The sequence below is a fragment of the Hipposideros armiger genome, unplaced genomic scaffold (genome assembly GCF_001890085.2).
Source record: "Hipposideros armiger isolate ML-2016 unplaced genomic scaffold, ASM189008v1 scaffold_538, whole genome shotgun sequence".
Taxonomy (NCBI): Eukaryota; Metazoa; Chordata; class Mammalia; order Chiroptera; family Hipposideridae; genus Hipposideros; species Hipposideros armiger.
Genome location: NW_017731888.1, coordinates 340,063 through 350,778, shown reverse-complemented (window position 1 = coordinate 350,778; position 10,716 = coordinate 340,063). Strand labels below are relative to the sequence as shown.

The window sequence follows — 10,716 nt, the reverse complement described above, 5'->3', positions numbered from 1 at the left end:
AAATGGTATCCAAAATTGTATGTTCTGCCCCATAAAGATTATTCCCTGGTTTCTCAAAAAATGCTTGTAATTCCCAGAAGAACACACCCTTAAGACTTAAGAGTTCTGGTTAATCCCACAGTGACGTGCAAAGCCTTATTAAAACCTCCGTGTCCAGGAGAACTCAGAAACCAGGAAAGGTGCCCAACAAGGAAGGGGATTTGGGGAGGCTGAGTTATCGTGACTTCCTAAGTGACGGATTCAAACATCTGTATTCGAATGGATAAAAATCTTACTTATCTTGGAAGGGAAGTTCTTCTAGTAGACTGGCCTGTCTAAAGCATGTATTTTGACGTGGAGAAAGGAAGCTCTCTTTCCCTGCCTCACCGATGGGATCGGTGAGGAGAGAAGGGGCCCGAGACTGGGCGTGTAGGAGTGAAAATCCAGTCAAGTTACCTGAAACGGGAAGGCGTTAGGTGGCTGTATAAATGTCGCGTATCTATGATGAAATTTGCATTATGTAAAGGTCACTGTGAAAAGCACGGGGCATGAAATCCTAGACTCTGCTAAGTGTTCCCAGGCAGCAACTATGCTATTCTGGGGAGGAAAGCTATCTTTTTATATATGGATGTAGATGCTTTGGGATATAAATAGCCAGCTGTGCATTAAGTGCCAAAAAAAGAAATAACACACTTTCAAATAACACACTTGGTTTTCCAGTTGGAAAAATGGAAGTTTGGTTTCTGGGAGACCATGGCTCTCATTCCCAGCTGGAACAGAACCACAGATCACGTTCGTCGTGCTCCTTCTCGCTTCCTTTCTTACGAGAAGGCAGGCTTTCTGGCGCCTGGGCTCGGCCTTCACTGTTTTTGATGGGTTCTCGAATGGGCTGTGTCTTATACACGCTGGGAAACGCTCCAAGGCTGGTCGTGGAAGGCGGAGGCCAACTCTCAGGGGCGAGCTGTTTGGTTGGGGTGGTGACACGGCTGGAGTTCAGTGTACACAGTCCCCCCCCCCCGGGGTGAGGCTTTGCACGCAGCCAATGGGCAGTTTCCAAGGCCTGGAACAAACTAGGTGTAAAATTAAAATTCCCGTATGCTGAGAGGGGATTGCAAAGCTCATCCATGCGCTGACCTCATGCTAGATAGTGATTATGTCTTCTGATTTAAAATAACCTTTAGCGAGAGAAAGAAATTCCACAGGGTTTTTAAGCAAACCATTTCTGGGTTCAAAAGTGTGTCATTAGGTTGTTCTCCCCTTTTCTACCCCTGACTCTTTTCTTCACCTAAGCCGACCTTTCTCTTTGAGCATTGTTTTAGCTAGAAAATAACTGCTCATCACCATTTGTTTTAATGAAAAAGAAGCATTACTTTTGTTGGTTACAAAGCTGCTCCTCTGCTATTTTATTTAGGTTTTTGCTAAATTTTTCTAATCACTTTCATCTTGGTTAGTGTCTCCCTTTAAACATTTTAATGCCAACTCTTTCCTCTTAATATCATCCAACTTCCCCAGTCTTTCTTGAGTGGCTCCATTGAAAACTGGAGTGTCTGTTCTTGGAAAGGCCAGCGAGGCTCTCGCGGAATAGAATGAGATTGTTTTGATGCCACTGCATCCTGAGCCCAGACGCTCTGCACAGCCCGGACCAGGTCCTGCGTGGCTGACGTGCCGGCTCGTCATTTACTCTGAAGGCTCAATTACGGTTGTGTCTTCTCTTGTGTTCTGTCCCCCTGGGGGCCCTACCAATTCCAATGAACTCCATGTTTCATTGACTTAGGGACCTCCTGGGCAGGCTGCGATTTCCTGGGGCTGATAGAACAAAATGCAGGGTTTGCAGTCAGGAGACCTGGGTTTGGACCCCAAGTCCACCCGTCAGTAGCTGAGGGATAGGAAAGCACTCGGCTTCTCTGACTCCGTCTTCCGTTTCATGTCCCGCTTTCATCCGGTCTTGACGTGACCTGTTAGGACAGGGCTTCAGGGAAGCGTTGGGGTGCCGAAGCCAAGGCTGAGGGCAGGACCCCTACCCAGCAGCACCTGTCCAGGTGGGGAGAGCGCCTGGCCGTTTTTGCTGTCATGTGCCTTCCCCTCGCCAAGGTCCCTCCGCTGCTGGAGTGTTGGTTTGGACAGCAGTTTATCTCCGTGGCTTCCCGGGGCCACTTCGAGTCGCCTCCTGTCCTGTCCATGGTGGAGGCCACCTCCAGACTCCGCGCTCACGCTGGGGCACCGCCGAGCGTATTGCCGGAGGTCCCAATACCTCCAGCATCTTAGCCCGGTCGGGATTCCGTGCTGACCAAGCTGGATTCGTCCCTCTTGCCTGGGCCGCAAATAAACCGCTACTCACTGCATTTCTCTGGGCTGAGAAGCTCTGGGCCAGGGATACAAACAGTCAGTGTTCATACTGGAAAGTGGGGGGTGCCGGTCTGCACTTGGGGGTTCACGTGCCCACACGGCCCTCATCATTTCCCACGGCCGTCTGTCCTGCGGGTTTGCATCCTGTGTCCTCTGGCACCTCGGAAATGAGCCGCTGTGTGTTTGGGAGTTCTGCGCGTGCTGCCCTCAGGGCAGGCTCCCCTGCCATCTCCCTTCAGCGCCCCTCTCTGTGCCTCTTCAGGCACGACACAGCCGTGGGTGCAGAGCAGGCGTTGGGGTGCTGAGGCCCCGGCCTCCTGGCACTCTGGACACTTTCCCGAGACACACTGACTCCTCGTTTGAAATCCAACCCACTTCCAGAGGCTCCCAGCTCAGGCCATGCTGCGTTTCTAGGCCGGTGGCCTGTGACATGGGCTGCGCTCTGAAACGGCTCCTGTGACGTGAAACCCAGTCCCGTTCGTGCCGCTGCCAAGTGGCTGTCCTGCGTGTTGCTGGCAGCCGCGTCCCCAGAGAAGGGGGTTTTGAGAAGAGCTCAGAGACATCCTGGGATGTTTCAAGCTGTTCTAATCATGTGCTGAGCTAATTGGAGCTCAGAATATATTGTTTTGAAATTACAGGGGCTGTGAGGCCCGGAAGCCCGCCACCCCCTGCCCCTCTGCCCTCTGCCCCCCATTTTTTATGAAAAGCTCTCGTACCGGAACATAATGCCCCTGACACCTAATATGACATTAAAAAAAATGACTCGTGGCAGAAGAGAGCTGAGTGGACATGTCTGACTGCAAACCTGTCCTAGGCGTTTGTAAAGGCTTTTGCTGCCCTCTGCGATTTCAAATATACAAGCACAGGCTAGGAAGCCGGAGAACTGGGTGTAGCGCCACCTGGGGAGGACAGCGTGCTTTCACGTAGTTTCAGTGCTCGGAGGGCACACAGGATGAATTGGGCAGGAGCACGGGCCCCTAGAGCAGGGCACGTTTGGCGTCCGTACTGCCGGGCACAGGGGTGGTGACTCCTGGCGCACGTCCCCAGTGCAGCCAGGCTGCCTTTCAGGTTAAATGCTTAAATCTTCTGGGTAAATCTCTCCCCACCTCCAACTGAAGCTCTGGGAGGCTTCTGGGCTAGATTCTTTTCTCGTGCACTGGCTTAGGTTCGAGATGCGAATGACTGGACGATCTCTGCCAGTGCCTCTGCCTGGGTGTTGGCAAGCGTTCCCGAAACAGGAGTGATGCTAAGGGCAGCCCCGATGGGGCAGCTGTCCCGTGCCGGCCGTGTGCCCAGTGGACGGTGCTCTGAGGATGGGCTGAGCCAACCGGCTGCCCCTCGGTCCCCGGCACTCACCCCGTGTATTCCTCCTCTAGGTGACGTTCAGATTCCAGGACCACCCACCAACGTCCATGCCTCCGAAATCAACAGGACGTACATTGTCCTCAGCTGGGACCCACCTGTTCCCCGTGGCAAGGAGCCGCTGATGTACTTCATTGAGAAGGTACTGTGCTCAGTGTCCCCGAGGCCACAGGTCTTCAGAGAGGCTCCACCCCTGTTATCTGATGCGAAGCCATGGGTGCTGGCTGAACTGTGACTGTGACACCAGCTCATGTCCGCCTCAGGGGAACTGTCCTCGCTCTGGCTTTGTGCTGTTCCCACGAGCAAGTCGGCCCCTTCACGGCGCTAGGCTGAGGCCGGCTGGGTCTGTTGTCTTTTTCCTGAGGCCTCGCAGCCTGCTGGGCTGGGCTCTCAGCGTGGTCATGAGCCACGTGACCACTGGGTGGCGATCTTGTAGAGCGAGTCACACTTCAGGTGGCCGAGCGTTAGCCGGCGGAGTCACTGGCTTGAAGACTTTAGGTCTGGACACAGGTAAGGAAGTAGCTGGTGTATTGCAGGCCTGGACACTCACACACACTCACTCACACACACACACACACACACACACACACACTTTAAAAAACGAGAGCCTTACTACGCGCTGTGCGTTCTGTCCTACTTTGTCTATTGCTCTGAAGGATGCCACTCAGATCCACTCCTGTGACCTGGGACTCGCTGTTGGGTTGTGGGCGTTTATAGTCCTACGAACCTGTACCTGTGGTTTTGTGGCACTAAGTTACATTATGGTGTAATACATGCTATGACGTGTGTGCAGCCCGTGTAGAATATCACAGTCAGCAGGAGCGTACAGTATGTGATGCAGTGACTGTGTCACAGAAATGGCAGGTGCGGCGCGGCAGGCAGGGAGGAGGCCGTGGGCGCTGCCTCTGGCTGCACATGCGACTGGGCCTCTGGTCTCCCACTTCTCTGCAGAGCTCAGTTCCTTGGGGGGCTGTGGCCGCCGTGCTGCAGGGCGGTTCACTTGTGCTTTCTGGGTGACAAAGCACAGTGTTTGCACAGTGGACGTCGCGTGGTCAGCCCCAGGTGGTGCTGACCCAGGAGGAAGGGTCTGTCCTCGGCCCCCTGCACAGGCACCTGCCTGCCCGTCTACGACCATTGTCAGAAAGAGCTAGTGTTCGCGAGCATTTCAGAAAGAGCACCTCATCGTCGGGGGCCACGTGCCTCACTACCGCTGCCGTGGGGGAGGCACACACGGCCCGTGGTGGGTGCAGGACAGGAAGCTTCCAGGGCCGCCCAAGGCGAGGCACGGTGCCCAAGGGCCCGGGGGCGTGGAGGATGGGATGCCCGGGTGGGAGCCGCACACGCCTGTCCACCCACCGTCTGTCTCCGGTGGTCTTGGGTGACTTGGTTCCTATCAGAGGCCTCAAGGAACCACAGGAATACTTGTCGTTTATTTTCTGTATATTCTGACATTTCCATTTTATGTGAGGAGTAGGTCCAGGATGATGTGCGCTCCAGCCCTATAATTAACACCACAGGTGGCCGCCAGCGAGAGCATCGCTCTTTAGTACATAGTTTTAAGCATGGATTTCCCTCCCTGTGAGAGTCTCTTGAGAATTCCTCACCTGACCGACACTGAAAGCTCTCTGCTCTGGGTGCACCCAGGACGGCTCCTTGTCTCTTCTCTCTGTGTTCAGGCCCTCGAGCTCAGCACTGGGCGGCCGGTCGTTTCCACTGAGAGTTATGTGGGTGCTCAGAGGCCCAGAGACGTGCCCTGGGGGGCCCCCGGAAGACGCTGGGTGGCACACCCTCCTCCAGCGCCTGCTTGAACCGTGAGCTGCGAGGGACTTGGGCTCCCAGCTTTTCTTGGGCCCCTGGAAGCGTGGCAGCAAGTCCCTTGCAGTTTTTCTCTCCTTTTTCCATCTAACATGAGCGTCCTTTTCTCTGATCGCCCAGCCAAGTGTGACCCTCCCCCCAACGCAGGATACACCCGGCATGCGGGGACCTCTCGCCACGGACGCCTGTGCCAGTTCCAAGAAAGTGACTTCGCTTTTGCTAAAATGAGAGAAAACCTGTCCTTTGACCATGAATCTGATTTCCGGGAGCCTGGGTTATCTATCGCCCACGATGCTGTCCCGGTCTTTCTCCCAGCCTCGGGCTGGTGAATTGCCCCCCAATTTTGACGACTTAGGGATTTTTTGAAAAAAGGGGTTTTTTTTTAAGAAAAAAAAGTTAAACATGCAATTGAAGCTTTAAAAGTAATTAATCAATGATGAAAGTTCAACATGCAGGACAAAACATTTGGAAAATATAGACCTTATATAGAGTAAAATTAAAAGCACCAATAATTCCTTCATATTAGTCAGTATTGACAAGTGGTCTATATATTTATAGTGTTTTCCTCTATAGATTTTTAAATACTAGATATGATTTGCATCCATTATGACATTCAACAAAATGATACAGTTCTTCTCATCCTATTGGAGATCTTTATATAATAACTTAAAAGGTTACATTTTAGTCTGAATGTATCACAATGTATCCTGCCCCATTGCTAATTATTTGGATTGCCGTTACATTATTACCAGTATAAATAGCTGCCAAATAGTAACAGTTTTAAACTGATATGTGAACAGTTGAGTTATGCTGGCATTTTACAAATATATTCTTAAATTTAACTATTTACAGTTCATTCCATTTTACTGAAACTATAACCTATCTATTGATTCCTTAAGTTTTCTATGATTTCATTATTCTCTTTCAGGTGAAAGTTTTATTGGTAAGCGTTTCCAACTTTAGGTAATTTCTTACCTACTTCTCTACATTGCCCCCCTTTTCGTAAAATTCAGGGAAGACTTACCTGATGGCCTAGCACGTGGAGTACAGGACGCCGTCCCTAAAATATAATTTGGTTAGCTAAAATGGAATATTTCCTTCGACTCAAGTTTGGGGAACCCTCGGCTCCCTTTCGTAAGTCCTGTCTCTCTTTGCAGTCCATGGTCGGGAGTGGCAGCTGGCAACGGGTCAACGCCCAGCTGGCCGTGAGGTCCCCTCGATACGCCGTCTTTGACCTTGCTGAGGGGAAGCCGTATGTGTTCCGAGTTTTGTCCGCAAACAAGCACGGCCTGAGTGACCCATCGGAAATCACTCCCCCCATTCAGGCTCAGGACACCATTGGTGAGTGATACAGTGAGTGGCTGGAGAGTAGGACGTGCCCCGAGTAAGGTGATGTCAGAGAAGCGTCATGATGCGTTCAGAAAGGCACCAGCGTCACGTACGAGTTAAACTTCAAGGTGCCGCCTTTGTAAGACACGAAGGTCTCTGCCATGCCTCGGCCGTTCTCACATTTCTCCCAAGTTCCATCTTCTTCTTATGAAACCGATAAATGGCTTAGAAGTATTTTTAGGCAATGGCCACTTTCTAAAAACTCTCAACCCCAAGTGCACTAGAGTTTCTGACCTGTATGATTGAACTTCCCCCTTTGAAGATGTCAAATACTAACTGTAGAAATTCTGGACTACATCCATGGTCAAATTATGATTTGAACTTGAGTCCCCTCTCAGAGTCTGATGAATCTGATGGAAATGGGTCTTATTTTCTTTCAGTTGGTATTTTTCCATTCCAAAAAAGCTATTGCCCAGTTAGCTGAAGCACGTGTGTCACCGGAGGCCTTTCTCACTGGTCCTGGTGGAGGGGCCGGAGATGTCGTCTTGTAGCCTCTGTTTGTGGCCCGGCGGGGCCGTGGGAGGGCGGACAGGACGGAGGGCCCGCCTGGGTCCCTCTGCTTGTTTTCACACCCCGTTTGCCTGTCCCTTCCTTCTTGTCCACATTCCACCTAAAGGCCCAAACCCGGGTTGCCACCTCCTGGGGACAAACGGGCACAGATGTCTGGTGTGTCTGCCCAAACCCTGACCCCACTGACCCGCTCCCACTGTGTTCCCTGCAGTCACCCCTTCTGCTCCCGGCCGGGTCCTGGTGTCGCGGAACACCAAGACGTCGGTGGTGGTGCAGTGGGACCCGCCGAAGCAAGGAGAGGACCTGCTGGGCTACTACGTGGACTGCTGTGTGGCAGGGTCCAACGTCTGGGAGCCCTGCAACCACAAGCCCATCAGCTACGACAGGTGCTGCCCCCCCCCGGGGCCCCACATCACTGCCTGGGAATGAAGTACAAGAAGCAAAACCCACATGAAATCCCCACGGCAGGGGGAGCAGCAGACACCATGGTAGAAGCATGTCTGTGAAATTTCCACACACTGAGTCTGTTCTTTGATTCGCACACAGGGGTGCAGGGTGTTAACGGTGGTGAGCTGGGCCCCACGACTTACCTGAAGTGCTTTTCTGCCACCGAAAAAGGCGTCCCAGAAGTTTCCTCTTCTGCCCTAATTAGCATTTAAGACTTTTCCTTTGAACGGAGAGTTAGGACAGCAACTGTGATGTGGAAGGTGTTTGCTTTTTCTGTATTGATTTTCTGAACCTTTAAATTGCTTTGTTCACATAACTGACAGTCCTCTTCGCAGGCCACCTACGGGGACAAAGCCAGGGGGACTGGCTCCCCTGGTGCCGGGCGGGTGGGCTCATTTTGCAGAGCGAGCATCTGCTCCTGGTATCGATTTACTTCTGCTTCGTGCTGAGCGTGCAGAGGTTGTCTGGGTTTATTAAACTTTCTCCAGGACATGCTTCTTAGGAAAATAGAGGCAGCTGTCAGGTCTCCACTGTGATGGGCTATCAATTACAGCTCAGCCATCATTCCTTTTCAAACATTTTTCTTTTTTAAATAATTGGAAAATGCTGTGGCTAGAAAAAGAACTGATGTGATTGAGCAGATGATGGTTAGATGTTGTTCACAGTCCGTGGCAAATGGCAGAGAGATCTCCCAGAACAAAACACTTAGAATATTACTGAGGAGCAGCAATTTTGTAAATGGGCAAACCTGTGTGCAGACCCTGTGAGACAGATAACACTGGCTTACATTTAGTGAGCACTTTCGGCGTGCAAGGCACGCGTGCTGGCTTCTTTGCACACTTTCCCCTTGGAGCTTGTAGCAGGCTGTGGGGTAGGAACAGTCACCACACCTCGCGGTGGGGGACAGAGTGTCACGGATGGTGAGCTGATCGGGGACACACCCCTGTTGTCAGAGCTGGTCTTTGAGTTGAGCCTGACTTCCCTGTCTTACGTGTGGCCCCGACAGTGTAACGACGTCCCACCAAGTTTTCACACATGGGGCTCTTTAAGTGAGGAGTTCAGTACCGTTTTACAGCGGACCTGTGACCCAGACAAACCTGGGAAATGCAGGAATGCAGAGGGAGCACAGAGTGGGCGGCTTTGACCCTGAGTGAGGCCCCTTGGGATCCGTGAGGGTTTCACTTCTAATGTCCTCAGCCCTGTCCCCTCAGCTCCTGCTAGAACTGGGGGTCGCACAACCTTGTTTTTTGACCGTGCATGTTGATTTAAATTAATTAGGTGATAAAATGAAAACGGACGTGTGTGATGCATACATAAGGCACGCACACAAGTCAGCTTCCTCTCAGTCCCACCGAGACATTCTTGCCGAGGGCCCAGGTGACCGGTTTTTGCCCGAGTAGGAAAGCAGGTGACACCTGTGGCCATGCCGCTTGTGTCTCCCCAGGTTCGTCGTGCACGGACTGACCACGGGCGAGCAGTACATGTTCCGGGTCAAGGCCGTCAATGCCGTGGGCATGAGCGAGAGCTCCCAGGAGTCCGACGTCATCAAGGTCCAGGCCGCCCTCAGTGAGTGACTCGGCGGCCCTGCCCCGTTTTGCTCTCTAGCACGTCTTTATTTCTGCATGATTGCCGAGGCGTCTGTGACGCCAGCTGGAATGTTACCAGAAGAGAGCTCGTGGGTGCAAACTCTCTGATGGTGAACATACAGTTCTGTGGGACCACCTCATCGCCTGGCCGCTCGTCTTGGAAATGCCAGTGGGAGAGGGAAACAGGGCGACACGCTCGTGAAATGCAAATTAAAACGGGGAAATGTTATTGGAGGTCACATTCGTTTCCAAGCTCATGGACCCACATTAAAATACAGGCTGTGGGGTATGAGTTTCTCTTTTCAAAATAGATGCTAAAATTGAAGAACATCTGTGGCCTTTTTAGCTATTCTTAGTGCAAGGAACTTGAATAACCCCTTCCTGAGAATTTTAAATGTTTATGTAACTTATTCATAAATAATGATCTTTAAACATTATTACTTTGATCAAACTGAACAATTCCGGTCCCACTGCAGTGATGGGCCCTAGAAACGTTGCCGTAAAGCTATTGTCTTGTAACTGTCGCTGTGCTGGTGCCACCTCACACCCACCGTGCAGCTACAACACGTTCAGGGACGCTTTGAAACAGGAGTGTCACATATTACACGTTTTGCATCACAGTGTTGCCTTTTCACTTCTGAGAGAAATGTTTTGTTCTTTATTTTTGTCTCCAACTACATTTAAAAATATTTTCTGCAATTAAGATTTCTTTTCAACAATCATGTTTCTAGGATGTCCAAGGAATATCAAATCTGCTAGTACTTAGGTGGGCAAGATAGCAAGCAAATCAATATTTTTTTGTTTTAAGGTCATCATTCTAATCTCCTGTCTGTTTCTCCCAGGAGGGGTTTTCAGACATTCCCATGTGCCTTTTTAAGTCATTCCTGTGAGATGAAAACCAATTATTTAAGTTTTGGTTCTATAATAAAAAGCTCGTTGGCAGCTCACCTGTATGTCCGGTACCAGAGGCCTGGACGTAGGTGACTCAGAGTCAGGGGACAGCAGAGATGTAGCCTTTTCATCGTGTTATGAAAAGGTGGCCCATTTCCACATCTGCTGTCCAGACGGGATGTATGACTTCCTACTCATTGAACTTAACCTGAAGTTTCTGTAAACATGTAGAAAACGAAGACTTACTGGCCTGGACGGTGCTGTCCTCACGGCCGTGGCAGCACGGTCAGCATTCGTCACGAGCGCGCTCCAGGTTTCCCTCAGAGGAGTAGGGAGCCTGTTATTTCAAATGTTCAGGCCAGCTTGAAACAACCCTGTGCCCTGGAGTTAT

At 51.2% G+C, this 10,716-nt stretch overlaps 1 protein-coding gene across 1 annotated transcript in view; it reads left to right on the top strand.

Moving 5' to 3' along the window:
- Positions 1-10,716, top strand: part of MYOM2 (myomesin 2) — a 78,940-nt gene that overhangs the window by 29,334 nt on the left and 38,890 nt on the right. Inside the window, exons 14-17 of the mRNA XM_019668742.1 lie at positions 3,702-3,829; positions 6,660-6,843; positions 7,613-7,787; positions 9,293-9,414. Of these exons, the coding sequence (XP_019524287.1) occupies positions 3,702-3,829; positions 6,660-6,843; positions 7,613-7,787; positions 9,293-9,414 (609 nt within the window). The remainder of the gene's footprint in view (positions 1-3,701; positions 3,830-6,659; positions 6,844-7,612; positions 7,788-9,292; positions 9,415-10,716) is intronic.